The following is a 22,032-nucleotide window of genomic DNA, read 5'->3' as shown; positions in this document are numbered from 1 at the left end:
ACAGACAGTAGCCTCAGGAAAGTGGTCCTCCACCTGTCCCACCTGACCACACATACCAGGCCAGCAGAGCTTTCTAGGGAGCTTTCAAATGGGCAGAGAGGGAGAACCAAGGGAATGTTACCAACCTACAGGAAGTAAGTTAAGAACTTAAGGTCCTTCCAACCAAAAGGTTGGTCATCAATGCACCCTTCAGATTGTTTTATAACCAAAAGGGGAAACTGTGGACAAAAATGGGGTTCTATGGAAAGTAACCTCACAAGGTGACCTGATCATTAATTCCTAACTGGGCAGGCCACGGTGGCTGGTCCACACCCCAGGCATATAACTTCTTTACTGAAAGGCTTATCTTTGCCTTAAGAAAGCCCTGTCCATCATTTCTATGCACCTAGGTTAACACGCCTTTGAATTGCCCCCTTTCAGGCCCCTCCTAAGTGCGAGAGCACATGATCTTAAGTAGTTTGTAATCCAATCCCTGCCTTGCTTTCTCCCACCCCATGTAATCTTCCTTTCGTCTCCTCCTTAATTTCAAATGCATAAAAGAAGCTGCAAAACTTATCCTCTGGAGCATTGGAGATCTCACTCCTTCCCTTATGTTTTCAGTTTTGGCTCAAATAAACTCATATAAAAATTCAAAAAGAACCTAAGGTCTTCAGCAAGGACAAAGTACCCTGGGCCACAGAATGTTTAATGTAACTTTAAAAGCTCAACTCTTGGCTCTGTGCCAATAGGTGCTAGTCCCCAGCCACCAGGGCCTCCCCTGCCTGAGCAGGCTGTGGATCTGTCAGGACCCACCGCCCTGAGGCCGAGCTTCTGAGCCGAGCCTCATTTGTCCTCCCTTCCTGTGTGGCCACTGCTCCCATCACTGCACCCCTCACAGTACCCCTGAGGCACCTATGGGGGCAGAAAGGGCCACCCCCTTCTCCTTAACCTCACAGACTGCCTGCCTGCCTGCCTGCCTGCCTGCCTCCCTCCCTCCACCAGGAATGTGCAGGGACAAAAACCTGGGCAGGAACCCAGAGGCTGCAGGAAAGCATAGAGTGAGGTTTCCATGTTAACTCTCTTCAGAAGGCCAAACCTTTTCACTATAAAGAGTTTATTTTCAAAAAATATTTTTCACTTTGGGTGGGACCTCTTTATTTTTCTTTCTTTTTTTAAATTTTATTTATTCATTTTAGAGAGGAGAGAGAAAGGGAGAGAGAGACAGAAAGGGAGAGACAGAGAGAGAGAGAGAGAGGAGAGAGAGACAGAGAGAGAAGGTGGGGAGGAGCTGGAAGCATCAACTCCCATATGTGCCTTGACCAGGCAAGCCCAGGGTTTCGAACCAGCGACCTCAGCATTTCCAGGTCGATGCTTTATCCACTGTGCCACCACAGGTCAGGCTGGGTGGGACCTCTTAAAACCCTCTCCGAGCTCAGAGCGTAGCCCTCTGGGAGCAGTCGGAGAAAGCCATTTCCAGTTCAGTCCATTCCACAGCCCCCGGGCCCAGCGTGAAGTTCAGGGCCTTCTCTGTAATTAACTGGACGTTTGTGTCTCTTGTGTCTCGTAGGCGAGGGATGGCAGTGCCTACCAGACCAGGCAGGGCTCTGTCCAGGAGCTGACTTAACAGAAGGTCTGGCAGGGTTTGCTCCAGCGAGTCCTCGGCTAGGCCACGCCCTGACCTACCTCTCTGTGGCCGCAGTCCTGTAAGTGATTTTGATAAAAGTTGAGTGTTTCCCTGAAACAAATCAGAGCCAGCCTCTGCAGTACAGCCACCACAGAGCAGGGTGAGGACAGGCCAAGCAGGGCACAAAGGGACTGACCAAGAGACTGTGAGGACCCCAGTTCAGGACCACTGGGGTTGATTCTGGCCCGGCCTCCTAAAACCCGTTCGGTAAGTTCTGTAACCTCATCTTCCTTGTCCGTAAAATGCGGATCATACCTTACAGGGTTAATAGGAGGATTAAATGAGCCCACGCCTATTAAACCCTTAGTATAGTGCACATGGTGAGCGTTACACAAACATTTGTAAAATAAACAAATAAATGAAGACGCTACAAAAGCAACTGGCCTCTCAGTGTGACAGTCCCTCTGTCCCAGCGCTCAGCTTCCTGCATCCCAAAACCAAGCAAAATCCAACAAAGACCTTAGAGGGGGGAAAAAAAAGAACAATTCTCAAACCTCTCCACTGACTCAAGGAGGCAATCAGCACCAACAGCTCCTCCCGGTCAAAGGCCCAGCAAGATCATCGCATAACCTGGTTATCACACCTTAAAACACTGGGCTGCTTGGACACTTGTAGAGTTTGAAATAAAAAGTGTGCTGTGGAGTCAAATATAAATATCCATCTATACACAAAATAAGAAGCCAATTACTTTCTTCTCCCTCAAAGAATAAATATCCCCTCTGAGTTTTAGAAACCATCTGGTGCTGCCTGACCAGGCGGTGGTGCAGTGGATAGAGCATTGGACTGGGACACAGCGGACCCAGGTTCAAAACCCCGAGGTTGCCTGACCAGGCGGTGGTGCAGTGGATAGAGCATTGGACTGGGACACAGCGGACCCAGGTTCAAAACCCCGAGGTTGGGCCCTGGCCGGTTGGCTCAGTGGTAGAGCGTCGGCCTGGCATGCGGGGGACCCGGGTTCGATTCCCGGCCAGGGCACATAGGAGAGGCGCCCATTTGCTTCTCCACCCCCCCTCCTTCCTCTCTGTCTCTCTCTTCCCCTCCCGCAGCCAAGGCTCCATTGGAGCAGAGATGGCCCCGGCACTGGGGATGGCTCCTTGGCCTCTGCCCCAGGTGCTAGAGTGGCTCTGGTCGCGGTAGAGCGACGCCCCGGAGGGGCAGAGCATCGCCCCCTGGTGGGCAGAGCATCGCCCCTGGTGGGCGTGCCGGGTGGATCCCGGTCGGGCGCATGCGGGAGTCTGTCCGACTGTCTCTCCCCGTTTCCAGCTTCAGAAAAATACAAAAAAAAAACAAAAACAAAAACAAAAACAAAAACCCCGAGGTTGCCTGACCAGGCAGTGGTGCAGTGGATAGAGCATTGGACTGGGACACAGCGGACCCAGGTTCAAAACCCCGAGGTCGCTGGCTTGAGCATGGGGCTGCTGGCTTGAGCATGAGATCATAGCCATGACCCCATGGTCATTAGCTTGAGCACAAAGGTCGCTGGCTTAAAGCCCAAGGTCCCTGGTTTGAGCCCAAGGTTGCTGGCTTGAGCAAGGGGTCACTCGCTGTGCTGTAGCCTCCCAGTCAAGGCACATATGAGAAAGTAATCAAATGAACAACTAAGGAGCCACAATGAAGAATTGATGCTTCTCATCTCTCTCCCTTCCTGCCTGTCTGTCCCAATCTGTCCTTCTCTGTTTCTCTCGCTAAAAAAAAAAAAAGAAAAAGAAAAAGAAACCATCTGTTGCCAAACTTACAAACACGTCTGCACATTTTCAGGTAAGGAGGGCTGGAAGAAAGTCACAGCAGAAGCCAAGTGCACCCTTTCCATCTCCCACCCACACACCAGGTACCTCCAGTTCCACTTGGAAACTCATTAATGGGTACAGTGATTATCGATATTTAGCGCCATAGCATTCATCTATCTGTTTCTTTGAGTCTCCAGGTCAAAATGTATTGAGAAAAAACACAATCTTTCCAAACACTTTCATCAGCCAGGAAGGGAACCGTTTTCCCTCCCCGGGACCCTGACGCTGACTTTGTGTCCTTCTTCACCCCTTTAGCTTACAAACTCCAATTAACCCGCAATTCCAGTCAATCCTCTCTTCTTGTACGTCTGCCAGTGTTGAGAGGGTCATGCCAAATGTCAAGTCAACTAACCTACACTGATTTGGTTGAGCACCAATTCTGTGCCTGACACAGTCCCCGGGGCGCTGGTGGGCTGTTCCTGGCACCGAGTCACAATCCTGCCCCTGCGCCACCTCCACAGAACGGGCTCAGGGAGGACCGCCATGCCAGACACCTCCACAGCTTGCTCATCACCACCACCGTCTGTCGGGATGCATCTATTCTCCCACACAGAGGGGCAATTCCCATTTCTCAATTAATTGCAGCCTGCCTGCCTGCTCTGGTTATCAATGCCAATCATCAGGACCTCCTCTCACCCTCCCCCCCTGCCCTCAAGGGGGCCTCTGAGTGGTCATGGAGTTCTGAGATGTGGAACAGCCAGTCCACCCCCCAGGAAGGCAGTGCCCATTCAGCAGTCACCTATAAGACCAGGCCCACTAACAACCTGTGTGGCTGAGAGCATCACCTGGGCAGAAGAGAGGGCAGAGTACTCCCAAACTCTCTGAAGGAACCAGAGGCCCACAGGGTGCTGGCTCTCTGGGATCTACCCTGGGTAGTTGGGTGGGCATTAGAAACAGCTGTAGCCTATGACACTGTCTCAAGGCCTTCCCACAGCTCCATCTAATCAATTCTGACAAATGGAAATGGAAGAGCCCGCAATGCCTGAGCACCTGCTATGTGCCAAACAGCATGCGAGGAGCTTCAACTAAGCTATCACGTTTAATTTTCAAATCACACTAGGGCCCTGGCCAGTGGCCCAGTGAATAGAAGAACATTGTCTGGAGCACCGAGGTCACTGGTTTGGCCCTGGAGTCACTGGTTCAAACCCAGGTCACCAGTTCAACCCCGAGGTCACTGGTTCGAGCCCTAATCAAAGCACGTATGAGAAGCTATGTGGAACAATGAGTTGATGCTTCTCACTCTTTCCCTCTCCCTTCCTCTCTCTCAAAATCAATGGAAAAATAAGTCACACAGGGAAGAAAGTAGCACTGTCGTTATTGTAAAGTTAGGGAAGCTGCAGCTCCGAGATGTTAGTCGCTGTCACCACGGAGTGTGCAATAGTGCTGATTCCCAGTTCTACCTCCTAGAAGTTCCGGCTAAGCATTCTAGAACATTGCCTCTGCCTCAGGTCTACCCTCGCTGCTCACTCACCAAGTGCTCTAACACAGACACCATGGGGACTGCCTCAAAAAAAAAAAGAGAAAGAGAGAACTGGGTCCCCTGCCAGGCAGTGCAAACACTAATACTAATACCTAGAAACCCCCTCACTGGGGCAGAGGGTGGGGCACGGACAGGGAGTAAATCAAAACTGCCCACTTGGAAAGTATGTCCATCATAAGAGAAACTTGCGCATTTCTCTCTGGTTGGACACAGCCACACAGGGTTTTGAAGATGAGGAATCATTTCTTTGATACCTAGCACCGACCATTTTAAAGGGCCCGGCTTCTTTTTAAAGACAATTCTCAACAGGTAAACACAGTTTTCCCTTGCCTTGCCTGATCTCAGATTTCCCTAAACCAGGGGTCTCAAACTCAACTCAGCATGTGGGCCGCAGAGCAAGATCACAGCCGTTTGGCGGGCCGCACTAGGTCTACAAAAGGCAACTGTTACGCAACACTTTTCTCACTGCAGTTGAAAACAAAAAAAAAATCAGTACAACAAGCACAATCGTACATGCAGTTTACTCAGTGTCACAAAACGACCAGAAACTGTAGTTCGCATCACAACTGCTGTTAACTAAGCTAATATCTAGCTAGGATGCTAGAGAAATGAAAAATACAAGTAGGCCCCTAGGCTTACTTAATTTTATCCAAAATATTTTGAACTTCGTGGATTAGTCTGCGGGCTGCACAAAATTGTTCGGCGGGCCGCGAGTTTGAGACCCCTGCCCCAAAGGGAACAAACCACAGCTCCTCTGCTGGTTGTACCACCTGTCACCATAGGAAGGGGCTTTGGTTCTAGGAGTAGTAACAATCCTTAATTCTTACATAGCATGTGCGATACGGCAGGCACTGTTCTAAGTCGGTGGTACGGTCATCATCCCCATTTTACAGATGAAGAAACATCTGAAGACCCAGAGAAGTTAAGTGACCTGCCCAAACTAGCAGCAGGGCCAAGATTTCAACCCAGACACCCTGACTCCAGAATTCATGTTTTGTAAGTCCCATACAGCACCACCCCTCAGACACAGGAGTCGGAAAAACCCCTAGGGCAATATTCCCAATCACACCACTCTCCTGAAGCCCAGCTACCCAGGACCAGTCCTGACTCCACAACTTAACATCAGCCTCTTCCAGGCACAGACAGGCTCACACATACCCTCACGTCCCAGCTCCTTCGAAATTCCTCCCCGGCCTCTCCTGCCTCGGGCTGCCCACTGCTCTGCTCACTGCTGCCTGGCCTCCCTCACACTCACCCTGGCCTCCAGCCTCTGTCACCCATAATGACACTGTCCAGCATCCTTCTCTTCTGGGCACTGCTAAAGGGCAGAGATGGTGATTTCTGTGTCTCTCCATATCACCCAGTATGGAGACTGGCATATAGCAGATACTTCATCAGAGTCTGGTGACTGAAGGGATGAAACCTGAACCAAAAGCCTCCAAGTCAACTGCTTCTCCAAGGAGGAGCTCACCACTCCTTAAGGTGACACACTGATGCCATCTGTGGACATGCACAGACCACTGAGTTTGTAAGTGTAGAGAATGTGACCACTGCAGAGGTCACTGCATTAATCTAAAACACTGTTCTGTCTCCACTCCTGGGAAGGAGGCGATCTCATCTCCCATTTCATCCAGGGCAGAGGGTGGTGGGGGTGGGGGTACAGCAGGAGGCTGTGCAGCCAGGCCTGGGGATGGGGATGAAATGGGCCTGCCGCTGCCTCCCTCTCCCAAACACACTGCCCACACTCTCTGCACGGCACTGTTTCAGAGAAGCCCAGGAGGTAGCCAGCAGTCCTGGAAAAGACCGCATGCTAACTCCAACCTGTCAGGCCTCGAGAAGCTGAAGGCTCTGCCTTTGCAGGAAAAGCCCTGAGAACACTGGTCTGCTCTCTGGCAGAACCTGAAAAGAGACAGTCTGGCTCTAAGCAGGCTTAAGAGGCTCATCGGCCCCTAAGCTGTAGTCAGCTGACATCTGGGGGGAGGGTGCAGGCCCACTTCCCCAGAATGAACCAGGTTTGTGGAAGAGACCGAATAGGAGGATTCGGGACAGAGTGGGTGGCAATGGGAGCCAGAGGACACCTCGTACCACATCACACACATGGCACAGAAATTTGGAGCTGCAAAGACTCAGGTTCAAGTCCCGGCTCCCCCACTGATGCTCTCTCTGGTCTTAGAAAGATCTTCTAAACCTCTTCCCACTCCACGCCTTCACTGCTTGATCTGTAAAATGAGGGCAATAAAAATACCTGCCTGTAAAGGGAACCTAAATGTTTTCAACTAGGATAGAGCACCACGAAGATGATCACTTGCTGACATCTGCGGCCCAGGCAACACCAGACAATAAGCCTGTCCTTCAGCAGTCAAGAGCCACAGCCAGGTGGCCGCCCAGATTAAGGAGCGGACATCTGTGCGGCCTGGCCTTCTAAATGCCCAGGAAAGAGGCAACCCAGGAACTGCTTTCACACCTCATTACCCAGGGCTCTTTGTCGCCAGGTCCCTGCCTCACGGACAAGGTACCCACAGCTTTGGGGCAGTGTGCCCTTGTTGGGCAAGGTTGTTTTTAAAATAACTTTTTCTTTGGAAATCTTTTCAAATTTACAGAACAGTTGCGAGAACAGTGCAGAGACTCTGTGGACTCCCCCTTGTCAACACTTGACCTCGTCAGCTCTCTGACCCACTCCCCTCTTCGGGCATGTGCACACACAGGTTTTTTTTCTTCCTCAACTGCTTAAGAGCAAATACTTCGAGGCCATCTTTCTAATAACCATAATGATTATGCAGTTTTTATGGCTCCAAACCAATCTGAGTCGTCCTACGGCAAGCCCGCAGGCTCCCGACCCAGGCCGTCCCAGTTCAAGGGCACCGGACTTCTGCAGCAGCTGGGTGAGATTAGGGTGCAGAATTCACATCCCCTCTCCATCTCATAGCTGTGTGGATGTACAAAAGAAGGGCTCCCACATTTACTGGGCATTTACTATGTGCCAGGTACTTGCTAAACCCTTTCCATCAATTAATTCATGTATTTTTTCACATTTATCCCCATTTTACTGGTGAGGGAGTGAGGTTTAAAGGGAGCATAGGTAACCTTCCCAGGTCAGGTAGCTGTATCGGAATCTAGGACACCTGAGCCCATGCACCTGCCCGCCTCCTGACACACGTTACCACCACACACCATGCCTGGGGGGTTCTTCTGCATGATGGAGCTACCTAGCTGTGCTTTGGGCTTCCAGAAAATCCACCACTGCTGCCAGGCCAGCATCCAGATGACTGAGTAGGCAGCACGCAGGGAAGAGATCGGGCACCACTCAGTCCAGGCGAAAGAGGACCCGAGGTCACAACAGCCGCTGATGTGGTCTTTCTCAAGGCCTACACCTCCTTCTTTGGATACGCAGGGCCCAGAGAGGCTGGAAAGCCAGTGAGCCATCTCCCTACACTTCCCTGTCACTCAAGGGGCAATTGGTGCCCCCAGGGGCACACGTTTCTGAACACAAAGCCATACAGCAAACATGATGCATTCCTACCAAAGTACTGATCTTTTTTTTTTTTTTTTTTAATTTTATTTTATTTATTCATTTTAGAGAGGAGAGAGAAATGGAGAAAGAGAGACAGAGAGAGAAGGTGGGAAGGAGCTGGAAGCATCAACTCCCATATGTGCCTTGACCAGGCAAGCCCAGTGTTTCGAACCGGTGACCTCAGCATTTCCAGGTCGACGCTTTATCCACTGCGCCACCACAGGTCAGGCCAAAGTACTGATCTTAAAGGAAGATATAGAAGGATGTAAATTAAACTGAGGGTAAAGTTTACACCAATTTGGGAGCAGAACCAACATTTAGAGGACATTTTCTACCATCCAGTCTCCCAGGTGAGTGGACCTTCACCCTCTTCTGTCATCAGGGCTGTGGTCAAAAAGTCTGAGAAGCTCTGATCTGAGACAATCACATGTCCACCCTCTTCTCTGAACCCCGAAAAAGCTGAACTAACATAGCATGTGGCTTTAGGAAGTAGCTCCATCACTTGGAACCCACATTTCTGCACTAAAAAGAGCAGTAATTGGAGCCTCCAACCAGATAATGTTTGCGAAGCACTCTCTAAACCAGGGGTCTCAAACTCAACTCAGCATGTGGGCCGCAGAGCAAGATCACAGCCGTTTGGCGGGCCGCACTAGGTCTACAAAAGGCAACTGTTACGCAACACTTTTCTCACTGCAGTTGAAAACAAAAAAAAATCAGTACAACAAGCACAATCGTACATGCAGTTTACTCAGTGTCACAAAACAACCAGAAACTGTAGTTCGCATCACAACTGCTGTCAACTAAGCTAATATCTAGCTAGGATGCTAGAGAAATGAAAAATACAAGTAGGCCCCTAGGCTTACTTAATTTTATCCAAAATATTTTGAACTTCGTGGATTAGTCTGCGGGCCGCACAAAATTGTTCGGCGGGCTGCATGCAGCCCGTGGGCCGCGAGTTTGAGACCCCTGCTCTAAACAATAAAACACGAATTGAAAACTTCTTATTTCAGAAAATCTAAATGAAAATGTTTGACAGCCATTTAAAAACAACAGGCACATAAAACCATATTCCTCCGTGTTCTTCCCTCTGCCAACGTTCACTTACAACGCCATGCCAATTTACTGAGATGCTGCTGTCTCATGCTGAACAGAAAGATCCAAACCAGGTTCTCCGCTGAAGAGGCAGAAAGCTGGAGCAGGTGCCTCATTAAATCACCAAACAGTCCACATCATGAAGTGCTTCCTTAAGCAAGGTCCTTTTTATGTGGTATATAACACAGTGGAATATTACTCAGCCATAAAAAAAATCTTATCATTTGCAACAAAATGCTACGTGAAATAAGCCAAAGAAAGACAAATACCATATGATTTCACTTACATTTGTAATCTAAAAAGCAAAATGAACAGCCCTGACCCAGTAGCTCAGCTGGTTAGAGCATTATTCTGAGATGCCAAGGTTGCGAGTTCGATCCTAGGTTAGAATACATACAAGAATCAACCAGTGAATGCATGGGTGGGTGGAGCAACAGATTGATGTCTCTCTCTTTCTCCTTTCCTTTATCTCTCTAAAAATAAGTTAAAAATTTTTAAAATTAAAAAAAAAAAACTTTAAAAATAAAAAACAGGCCCTGGCCGGTTGGCTCAGAGGTAGAGCGTCGGCCTGGCGTGCGGGGGACCCGGGTTCAATTCCCGGCCGGGGCACATAGGAGAGGCGCCCATTTGCTTCTCCACCCCCCTTCCTTCCTCTCTGTCTCTCTCTTCCCCTCCCACAGCCGGGGCTCCATTGGAGCAGGGATGGCCCGGGCGCTGGGGATGGCTCCTTGGCCTCTGCCCCAGGCGCTAGAGTGGCTCTGGTCGTGGAGGAGCAACGCCCCGGAGGGGCAGAGCATTGCCCCCTGGTGGGCAGAGCGTCGCCCCTGGTGGGCGTGCCGGGTGGATCCTGTTCGGGCGCATGCGGGAGTCTGTCTGACCATCTCTCCCCGTTTCCAGCTTCAGAAAAGTACCAAAAAAAAAAAAAAAAAAAGAACAAATGAAACAGAAGCAAAGTCATAGATACAGAAAAGAAATTGATGGTGGGCAGAGGGGGTAGGGGGCTGGGTAAGAAACATGAAGGGATTAAGAAGTACAATAGCAGTTACAAAACAGTCGCAGGGATGTAAAGCCCAACATAGCGAATATAATCGATAATATCGTAATATTACACCTAATATAATAACACCTAACAATACTTAATGGTGTTATTAGTAAAATAAACACCTAGTGGTGTTACGTGGGTACAAGACTTATCTGGAAGATCACTTTGTAAATCATATAAATGTCTAACCATTAAGTTGTATGCCTGAAGCTAACACACTCTTGAATGTCAACTGTAACTGAAAAATAAAATAAAATTAGCTCCTTTTTCCAAAGCCTTTCATTTCAGAAGCCCAAAATTCACTCCCATAAATATTAAGAAAAGAGGAAGACTGCCACCAGTGCCCAGGAAACCTGCACCGGCCTCTTCACACACACAGCACTGCGAGTCCCTGCTCCCCCTACCCAGCCTCTTCACATACACACACAGCACTGCGAGTCCCTGCTCCCCCTACCCAGCCTCTTCACATACACACACAGCACTGCGAGTCCCTGCTCTCACACACACACACACACACACACACAGCACTGCGAGTCCCTGCTCCCCCTACCCAGCCTCTTCACACCACAGCACTGCGAGTCCCTGCTCCCCCTACCCAGCCTCTTCACACCACAGCACTGCGAGTCCCTGCTCCCCCTACCCAGCCTCTTCACATACACACACACAGCACTGCGAGTCCCTGCTCCCCCTACCCAGCCTCTTCACATACACACACACAGCACTGCGAGTCCCTGCTCCCCCTACCCAGCCTCTTCACACCACAGCACTGCGTATCCCTGCTCCCCCTACCCAGCCTCTTCACATACACACACACAGCACTGCGAGTCCCTGCTCCCCCTACCCAGCCTCTTCACACCACAGCACTGCGTATCCCTGCTCCCCCTACCCAGCCTCTTCACATACACACACACAGCACTGCGAGTCCCTGCTCCCCCTACCCAGCCTCTTCACACCACAGCACTGCGAGTCCCTGTTCCCCCTACCCAGCCTCTTCACACACACAGCACTGCGCATCCCTGCTCCCCCTACCCAGCCTCTTCACACCACAGCACTGCGAGTCCCTGCTCCCCCTACCCAGCCTCTTCACACCACAGCACTGCGCATCCCTGCTCCCCCTACCCAGCCTCTTCACACACACAGCACTGCGCATCCCTGCTCCCCCTACCCAGCCTCTTCACACACACAGCACTGCGCATCCCTGCTCCCCCTACCCAGCCTCTTCACACCACAGCACTGCGAGTCCCTGCTCCCCCTACCCAGCCTCTTCACACACACACACACACACACACACACACACACACACACACACGGCACTGCGAGTCCCTGCTCCCCCTACCCAGCCTCTTCACACCACAGCACTGCGCATCCCTGCTCCCACTACCCAGCCTCTTTTATTTATTTATTTATTTATTTTTTTTTTTTTTCCTGAAGCTGGAAACTGGGAGCGACAGTCAGACAGACTCCTGCATGCGCCCAACCGGGATCCACCCGGCACGCCCACCAGGGGCGATGCTCTGCCCACCAGGGGGCGATGCTCTGCCCCTCCCGGGCGTTGCTCTGCCCCTCCCGGGCGACGCTCTGCCGAGACCAGAGCCACTCTAGCGCCTGGGGCAGAGGCCAAGGAGCCATCCCCAGCGGCCGGGCCATCTTTGCTCCAATGGAGCCTTGGCTGCAGGAGGGGAAGAGAGAGACAAGGAGGAAGGAGGGGGAGGGGTGGAGAAGCAAATGGGCGCTTCTCTTATGTGCCCCGGCCGGGAATCGAACCCAGGTCCCCCGCACGCCAGGCCGACGCTCTACCGCTGAGCCAAGCGGCCAGGGCCTCTACCCAGCCTCTTCACACACACACAGCACTGCGAATCCCTGCTCCCCCCTACCCACCCAGTCCTTTCTCCGAGAAAAAGAGCCTTCCGAAGCATTTGGCCACCAGTTTCTGAAGGTTTTCCCAGACCTTTTCCTGACGGTTTTGAGACCCTGGTACAAATCATGGCTCTTAATCCTTCCTTCTGCTTTCTGCACAACGCTGCTCTTGTTCCTTCTGCACAGAACCCAACATTTCAATCCATGAGTCAGTTTTCACCCTTGATAAAACAACCAGGAAATCAAACAGAAAGTGTGGGATTATGCCAAAATTTGCCAAGCTGGGAGAACGGTTTCTTAACTTGCAACGAGAGGTGTCAGAATTTCCTTTTAAATAGACACAAGCTGTGTTTCCCAGAATTTCTTTGTAGCACGGTTGCTTTCCCGTTTGAAATCAAGTTCCTGGGACTGCTGTTCCCAGAAACATTTCAATGAGAAAGATGACAGCTAAAGGAACCAACAGGCTGGCACACTACAAGACAATTTTCACTAAAATGAAGCTCCACATTTGTCTGAGGAGGAAAATGTGGCAGACAGGACAGACTTCTCCCTGGGGTGGCCTGAAAGACCGTCCCTTGGCTGACAGCATAATTAAACCTCAAGAGGGTGGCTTCCTGGGACAGGCAGAATTCACAGGCTTTCCTGAAGGGCCTCTGCACTTGGTGGCTACAGCCAACTGGGGTCCCCACCTGGATATTCTGTCACCCCTGGTTCAGCCTTTGCTCCCCAACTCCTCCTCCGTCACTTTAATGTCAGAATCAAAAATGGGTTTGCTGAATACAAAACCGCACTAGATATTCAGCATTATCTCTAGAAGGTAACCTTTCTGACAGAGGTTTAATCCTTGGCTCAGGCCAGTCCCCACTCCCTGCCTCCCTGGGACAGGCTCTTCACTGCCCAGTCGCCGCCTCCTGGAGCCCCACGCCTCGCCCGGCCTCCCTGGGCCTCACTCCTCTCCCAGGGGCCTGCGCACCAGCGCTCTTGCCCTGCAGTGTCTCAGAGTGGCGCATGATGGTGGTGATTCAGCCTATGAGGTCAATGCCCCAATAGATGCATTTAAATTTTTACATATCAATATATTCTACAATATAGAGATGAACCATAAGATTTATGCTAATAATTTAACTTTTTTTTTTCCACTCAGAATAACATTAGATACCAAATAAAACCACCATGACAAGCAGAGGAAAAGACTGCAGAAGAAAGGAAAAGGTTTTATACCCTAATACCTTCATTTTCTCTGGCTTTTTGAACAAGTGGCTCTGCACTTTCAGTTTGTACTGAGCCCTGCAAAGTCTGTGGCCAGTTCTGCCTCTAGGACAGAACTGGATGCTAAGGGCTGGGGAGCAAAGTGGACAGGCAGCCTTACTCCAACCCTCAGAGATGTCTCTCTCTCCCAAGAGCCTTACTGCCCTCATCTGGGGATGTGCCCCCACAAGGAGAATGGCACCCACAATGGGTGGCCCTTCAAGGCTCCAAAGCTGAAACTGAGGAACATGGAGCTAGTAGAGACCTTGTGCAATCATCCGTTTCCCCCAGGAGCCAAGTCACAAAAGAGCGACACTTGGTGACCAGCAGGGTAGGGTATCAGGTCCAATGGCCAGCAGACATCCAAGTCCCCAGATCCAGAGCATGATGTCATGAGGTTAAGCAGCCAGAGGTCAGGTTCCTGCTCTGTGTGCTGTTCTTGACAGTAAAAAACTACATACAAGAAGCCTAGGGTCCCAGCACCAGCCTTGACAGGTGCTATTCCAGCTACTTTGCTTCTTTGACCTTCCCTTGTCTTCCCACACCTTGATCTCCTCCCCAGAAGGAAGTTTTCCAAGGCCAGGAATACCTAGAGACTCCCTGGGTCCCTTAAACACTGCTGCTTCAATAAATACCAAGTGCCTACACGGTACCCAGTGCTGGGATGGGTACCAGTCTCAGAGGTTGGGAACAGGGTTCTGCCTTCAAGGAGCAGCCTTGAGACAGGTCAGGTAGCCAAGAACCCTCCTCTCTGCCATTCCTCCTCCCTATCGACTCAGGACCTATTCAAAACCGGCTGCAGGGAGAACCCAACCCATGGAGCTCCGGAGACCCCTAAAGACCAGCCCAGCGTAACCCTCTAGCTCCCACATGGTCTCTTCCAGAACTCCTCCCTTGTGGGTCTCATGTTTAAAAAAGCTGTGTCCACCAAACTGTTTTCATTAAGTAATAATTAATGTCTCCCATTTCTTACTAATCAGAGACACGTGCCATCACCAATCAGCCCAGGAGACCAAGGGCTGCTGCCCTTCCAAGGCACCTCAGTTCCCAGCAAAAACAAGAAGGAGTCTGGTCCCCGAGCCTTGGGTAGCCTGAGTTGGAGCGATGGCACCACATCATGGGGCTCCTTCAGGTATCGACGCTGGCTCTCACCTGTGAGCTGGGCTTGCAGCCACCATTACTACCACGGTTACCACATTAGAGACTGACGACCCATGGTTCTAGTCCCAGCTCTGACACTTCACTGAAACTTCATGGACCTGAGTGTTATCATCTGAGGAACAGAATAACCCCTGTGCTGCAGCTTATAGGAGCTGCTGTTTGTTATAAGGATCTAGTATGAAAAGGTATTAAAAAAAGACAAGTGCCTTCACTGTTGGAATGCACAGGATTACTACACGTTTCCACATAGGTAAAATGGAACTAGTAACAGCTCCTACTTCATCAAGTCCTAAGAATTAAATCAGATTATAGTTATAAAACAGTTCCTGGATTTTTCAAAAATTTGAAAGAAGAGGTTATTCCATAATTGTTACTACTATGATTGCTGCTGCTGTTAATGGCACTAATATCAAAATTACTACTATATCCTGCTACCTGGCTAAGGGACTCATGGGAAAACAGAGCGGTCTTAAGTACAAGTCTTCTTAGAGGAGATGTCAGCATCGCCTAATCTGGAATCTAGAGAACCAGGAGTACTTCCATATATATTTTGTCCCTAGATAATACACAGTTGAACCCAAAGTGCAGAAACCAAAAGTAAAATCCACCTGTCTTAGCTTAAGGTGCTCTCCTTCAAGAAATGGATTCTGTCAAGTATTCAAACATCTGCTAAATATCAGGTGCAACTGATGCATCCTGAAAACCTCACACAACTATCCAGGCAAGGACCCACTGGGGAAAGTAAAATCAGCTGTGCGGATGCTTTGTCCCTCTAATTGAGTCCTATTAGAGAACTCCCCCCACCTACCCACCAAAGAAATAGAAAATTCAGAAATGCTCATGGCAAACCCAAGAAAGCAGGCTGAACAGAACCATTTCTTATGTGGGGGAAAGGAGAAGAATTACTCTGAAACCTTGAAGTCTTCAAAACACTGTCACAGGAGGTAGAAAATAGCTGCCGCAGGGTCCCAGGGGCACTGTCACACCTGCTTTCTCCTCTGCCCAGAAGGACAGGGCCCAGACCCTGTAGGCAGGGAACCAGGGCTTGCTGAAGGGTAATCACAGGGATTTTACAGAGTTGCCCTGGAAGAGTCAGCAAGAGATGAAAGGGCCTGACCTGTGGTGGCGCAGTGGAAAGAGTGTGGACCTGGAAAGCTGAGGTTGCTGGTTCAAAACCCTGAGCTTGGCCAGTCAAGGCACATACGAGACGCAACTATGAGGTGATGCTTCCTGCCCCTCTCCACCCCCCCTTCCTCTCTGTGTCTCCCCTCTTTCTAAAGTCAATAAATAAAATCTTTTTAAAAAGACAGAGAGAGAGAGCAATGAAGGACAAGAAGCTGTGACAATGGCCTAAGATCCTACATACCCCTCAGGTCTCTCAGCTCAAGATTTTGCCTAGAACTTCATGGAAAAGACAGAAACCATGAACAGGAGAGGTGAGTACCGCTCCCCTCAGCAAACCTACCAAACTCCTTGCATGGGCTGAGGTACTCGCAGCCCTTCCCCGTCAGTGGGGGAAGCGCCCTGCTCCCACCTGAGACCACAGACACTGATGCCCTGGGTCCCTGCCCTCTGAGAACTGCTGCTCCAGCAACTGTCCAGCCTCCCTCCTGCAGCATCTCTTTCTCCCTCTCTACCGGAGCATTTCTCCCTCTCTACCATCAGAACCAGCCACACTCTATAATTTCCTACAATTTCTCCCTCAAACCCACATCCACTCTAGTTCTCAGCTAATTTCTCAACTCGACTTTGTAACAACGCTGCACCCAAGATTCACCCAAACTTCCCATCTCTTTACTCCACAGCGTCTCTTCCATCTACTCCAGCCAGGTTTTGCCCTTTAGGCTTCTGGGAGCCCTCGTTCTCCTAAGTTTCCTTCTATCGTCTCAGTCCTTCTAAGTCTGCTTTGCTGAATCCACCTCTTTCCCAGCCTCTAAATCAGGGGTCCCCAAACTTTTTACACAGGGGGCCAGTTCACTGTCCCTCAGACCATTGGAGGGCCAGACTATAAAAAAAACTATGAACAAATCCCTATGCACACTGCACATATCTTATTTTAAAGTAAAAAAACAAAACAGGAACAAATACAATATTTAAAGTAAAGAACAAGTAAATTTAAATCAATAAACTGACCAGTATTTCAATGGGAACTACAGGCCTGCTTTTGGCTAATGAGATGGTCAATGTCCGGTTCCATATTTGTCACTGCTAGATGTAACAAGTGATGTGACATGCTTCCAGAGCCGTGAGGCGTGCATCCCACGTCACTGGAAGTAGTACTGTATGTGAGCGATGCCATGCTTTGCGTCTCTCACTGACCACCAAGGAAAGAGGTACCCCTTCCGGAAGTGCAACAGGGGCTGGATAAATGGCCTCAGGGGGCCGCATGTGGCCCGCGGGCTGTAGTTTGGGGACCCCTGCTCTAAATGCTGCTCTGTCTCCAGGATTGGGGCATTAAATCCTGTTGTCTTGAATAACGCCTGTTAATACCCAAATGAATCTCTTCAGTCCTTTCTCTCCCTTAGCTTCAGATGCATACATCTAACTTGTTGTTCACATCTCAAATGTAACATGGCAGAACAAGATCTCACACTCTTTCCCACCCCAAACCTGCGCCTCCCCCAGCCTTCCCATCTCAATGTTGTGAGCACCAACCATCCACGCAGGTGCTCAAGCCTCAAGGAGTCATCTTTGACTTTTCTCTTCCAAATCATTGAGCCTGAATCGGACCGCCCCTCTCCATCTCCATTGCTACCACCTGCAGTCAAGCCATCACCAACTCCTGCCTGAACTACAGCAACAGCCGCTCACTGCTATCTTGTCCACTACAGTTACCCAACCACACCCACTCTGTAGCATGTAGAATGACTTTTATTTTTATTTTTTTTATTGATTTGAGAGAGAGAGAGAGAGAGAGAGAGAGAGAGAGGAACATTGATCTGTTCTTGTATATGCCCTGACAAGGATAGAACCGGCAACCTCTGTGCTTCAGAATGATGCTCTACCCATCAAACTATCCAGCCAGGGCGAGAGTGATCTTTCTAAAAATGCAAATAAAATTGTTGTTTTCTGCTTAAAATCCTCCAATAACACCTCACTGGACTTAGAATACTATATAGCCTGACCCATGGTGGCACAGTGGATAAAGCATCAACCTGGAACACTGAGGTCACTAGTTTAAAACCCTGGGCTTGCCTGGTCAAGGCACACACAGGAATCAACTACTACAAGCTGATGCTTCCCACTTCTTCCCCCTTTCTTTCTCTTTCCCTCTCTACCCCCCCCCCAAAATCAATAAATACATTTTTTTTCTTCTGTATTTTTCCAAAGTGAGAAGCAGTGGGGGGGGGGGGCGGGCAGACAGACAGACTCCTGCATACATACGACCGGGATCCACCCAGCATGCCCACCAGGGGGTGATGCTCGGCCATTCTGTGGTATCGCTCCACTGCAACCAGAGCCATTCTAGCGCCCAAGGTGGAGGCCATGGAGCCATCCTCAGCGCCCGGACCACCTTTGCTCCCATGGAGACTTGGCTGCAGGAGAGGAAGAGAGAGACAGAGAGGAAGGAGAGGGGGAAGGGTGGAGAAACAGATGGGCACTTCTCCTGTGTGCCCTGGCCAGGAATTGAACCCGGAACTTCCACACGCCAGGCTAAGGCTCTACCACTGAGCCAACCAGCCAAGGTTTCAATAAATAAAGTTTTTAAAAATCTAAAAATCAAGCGTCGGACTGGGACACAAAGGACCCAGGTTCGAAACCCCGAAGTTGTCGGCTTGAGTGCAGGTTCATCTGGGTTAAGCACAACTCACCAGCTTGAACCCAAGGTCCCTGGCTTGAGCAAGGGGTCACTCAGTCTGCTGAAGGCCTGCGGTCAAGGCACATATGAGAAAGCAATCAATGAACAACTAAGGTGCTACAATGAAAGAATTGATGCTTCTCATCTCTCTCCCTTCCTGTCTGTCCCTATCTGTCCCTCTCTCTGTCTCTGTCACAAATATATATATATCTAAAAATCATTTATATATTAAAAAAAGAATAAAGCATAAAAACTTCTAACCTTGACTCACAAAGCCTTACACTGTTTAGCTCACTCCTATCTGTTTGGGCTTCTCATGCCACTTTCTCCCTTGTTCACCACATTCCAGCCACCCTCGCCTTTCTGCCTTCTGCTCCATGAACTTGAAGCTTTTTGCCTTAAAGTTTGCACTGGCTGTTCCCTCTTCCAGAAATGCTTTGCCATCTCCTCAACACAAGGATGGATCTTCTTTGGTCATTTATCTTTTACCTTTTCAGAAACACCACCACTGACCTTCCATCTAACCAAGCCACTCAGTCACTGATATCACCCTATTTTAACTTCCTGCATAGTAGTTCCCACTCACTACCTGATATTATTGTTTGCCTATTTACTTATTTTCTGCTCCCCACCCCCACCCCCAGTAGATTGCAAGCTCCATGAGCACCAGGAGCTTGTCTGTCTCATTCACCTCTATAGTCCCAATGCCTAAAACAATGTGTGGCACACAGGAGATAGATAAAAAATATCAATGGATGCAGTTAACAGTGGGCCAGAGGTCACTGACAAAAGGTTCTAATGGTCCCAACCAGCTCCCCAACTTCACACACACGCACACAGAAGAGACAGGACAGCACAACCACAGCCAACAGTCCTAGTGCTCACTTCTATAAATCTCAGTCATCAGGGGTTCAACCATCCTGCAAGAGCCCAAACCCAGGAGGGAGGCTTGGGGACTTTATGGACCATCTAAGCATCAAAAATGTTGCTCTGCTGCCAGCTAGCAGTGTTTTCAAGTTGTTGAACAAAGGATTTCTGACTCACAGTCCCCAAAACGACACTTAGTATTAGTCAGACCACCGACCGGACAAACCTTAAGCTAGCTCTTTCACTCAGTAAACAAACAGTTACCGAGTGCCTACTCTGTGCCAGGCACTGGGGCAAAGGATCAAAAGCAGTTTCTGACCTCATGGAGCTCGCTAGCCAGCAGGCAGAGGGAGAAAGGCTGCAATACAGGTATAGCCTGGTGCGGTAAAGACTGTGCTAGTGTTATCGTCTGAACGGCATCTCGATTTCATTTCTACAGACTCAAATCTGCAATAACTTGGATTGTGCGCGGTCTTTTGCGGAAAAGCTACTCCTTGACTAAGCAGAGGCAGGAGCCGATTGCCTCTGTTGAGCACCGGCTACAGAGAAGCCGAGTTCAGGAAATATTGGTTAATCGCCCGCCCCGCAGGCTGCAGCAGTGGAAGGGCAGTGGGGCGGGGTGGGGTGCGGTTCCCACTCTCCACTACCCTCCCTGAGAACGCGGCCGAGTCGAAAGGCTACGCCAAACGAGATTCTCTTCGTCTCTTCGCCCCTTCTTCAACCTCTCCACCCCAGATTCCCGGACCCCGGACGGAACTGCTAAGACTACTCTCCCCACCCCTGCTCATCCCGGTCCCAGCTCAGCGCAGCCGGATACCCCAAAGGGGAGGCGTGTCCGACCCCTCACTCCAGCGCCCATAGGAAACCCAACTGCCGGGTCCAGGTCACAGTTTGCAGCCCCAGCCCCCGCGGCGGGCCGGATCCCGGACCCCCGGACCCCCGGACCCCCGCCCCGGTCCGCCAGCAGAGATGTGGACCCCACCCCGCCTCCCGCCCGCCTCCCAACTCTGGCAAACAAAACCCCACACATCTGCGGCCGCGGCGCTGTGCGCGCCAACTCGGCCAGGACCCGCGCCGGGGGAGGGGGCGCGGGCGTGCGGCGGGAACCGGGTGGGACCCGGCAACACAGGTGCGAGCGCGGCGGCGCCCAGTCACTCACTCGATGAAGTAGCTGGCGCCCTCCTCCGTGAAGCCCTCCTCCCAGCCGCGGGGCAGGTCTGCGGAAACGCGAGGAAAGTTAAGGTCAAACTTGGCCGTCCAGGAGCGCGCCCCCCGGGCGCCCCACCCCGCCGCCCCGCCGCCCACCTGAGCGGATCATGTGGCCGGAGTTGACGGGCTCTCCGGTGCGCGGGTGCAGCCAGGTCGTGCAGCGGAGCTGGTCACTGCCGGGAGAGAGGTGCACCTGTTAGCGCCGCCGCCGCCGCCCGGGGGGCGCCCGCCAGGCCCCGCACCCCGCCCGGCCCCTCGCCCCCGCCCGCGGCCCCGCGTTCCCGCGCCGCACTTGATGAAGAAGACGCGGCCGTCCTGACACACGCCGTAGGACCAGGGCTCAGGTAAAGTGTCCCGCCCGATCGCCGCCGCCGCCGCCATGTTCGCCGAGCACGGAGCCGCCGTGGGCGCCGCGGGGCGGGGGGGAGGGAGAGGGGGCGGGGGCGGTGCGGGCGGCGGCCCCGCGGGCTCTGCCTGCGCGGGCCCGGACGGCACCCCGGGGCGCTCCATCTCTGTGCGGGCTTCTCCCGGAGCAGGCGTGCGGCCAGGTCCCGGGCGGTCGCAGTCCCGGGACGGCCGCAGGAGTTCACTGTCGCACGGGCTCGCCTGAGAACAGTGGCCGCGGCCTTTGTCCCCAGGACTACCCCGCCCCCAGCCCGCCGCGCGCCCCTTGGCCTCTGAGGCCGGGAGATTTGGGTTGGGCGGGGGCCGCTGTCGGGGTTGCGGGGCGAACTCCGGAAACAGGGTGCACCCCAAATGCTCCAGTAAACCCCACCCGGTCCCTGCGACAGAACTTTTCTTCCCGGAAACTGTACTAATTTCCGAACCATGTAAACCTAAACAGGTTACTTCCATATTCCGACCTTCAGTTTCTTCCTCTAAAAATTAAAGTTAATAAATATTACACGGGATTGTTGTGCAGGTTAAATGAAGTAACAATGGTATAAACTGCTTACCTGGACCGTGGCATGTAGTAGGTCCTCCATTAATGCCAGGTCAGGCATGATTTCTTTTACCCAAGATTGCAGTGGGAATGTGAAGCCGAGGGTGCAGGTACTCCCCCCACACACCCACCCACAGCCTAATGTTGCAGGGATCTCGGGTTCTGCCTTCAGTTCTCATCAAGTGACAGAAAGAGGTGCTGAGGGCTGGACTGGGACTGTGTCTCATCCATCTGTTGATCTTTAGAAGAGCAGATCCTCCAGGCAGGACCTCCCTCCGGTGGGGCTCTGGAAGGTTCTTTAAAAGGCTGGAGCCTTCTCATATTCAGGTCTCTGCTCTCATCTCAGCTTCTCTGACCCCTCTTCCAAGGAGAT

General features: G+C 51.2%; 1 protein-coding gene across 3 annotated transcripts in view; it reads right to left on the bottom strand.

Moving 5' to 3' along the window:
• Positions 1-21,241, bottom strand: part of PLEKHA7 (pleckstrin homology domain containing A7) — a 244,206-nt gene extending 222,965 nt beyond the window's left edge. For 2 of the 3 annotated variants that reach the window (XM_066365237.1, XM_066365245.1), the window contains exons 1-3: positions 21,009-21,241; positions 20,813-20,889; positions 20,667-20,724 (exon numbers count right to left, since the gene is read on the bottom strand). In XM_066365237.1, the coding sequence (XP_066221334.1) occupies positions 20,667-20,724; positions 20,813-20,889; positions 21,009-21,226 (353 nt within the window). In that variant the 5' untranslated portion in view covers positions 21,227-21,241. The remainder of the gene's footprint in view (positions 1-20,666; positions 20,725-20,812; positions 20,890-21,008) is intronic. The other variant, XM_066365252.1, reaches the window with a different exon arrangement.
• Between the last annotated feature and the right edge of the window lie 791 nt (positions 21,242-22,032).

Source organism: Saccopteryx leptura, chromosome 1, assembly GCF_036850995.1.
Source record: "Saccopteryx leptura isolate mSacLep1 chromosome 1, mSacLep1_pri_phased_curated, whole genome shotgun sequence".
NCBI classification, from domain to species: Eukaryota; Metazoa; Chordata; class Mammalia; order Chiroptera; family Emballonuridae; genus Saccopteryx; species Saccopteryx leptura.
The sequence above is the reverse complement of the archived record's forward strand: the minus strand, read 5'-3'. Positions and strand labels throughout refer to the sequence as shown.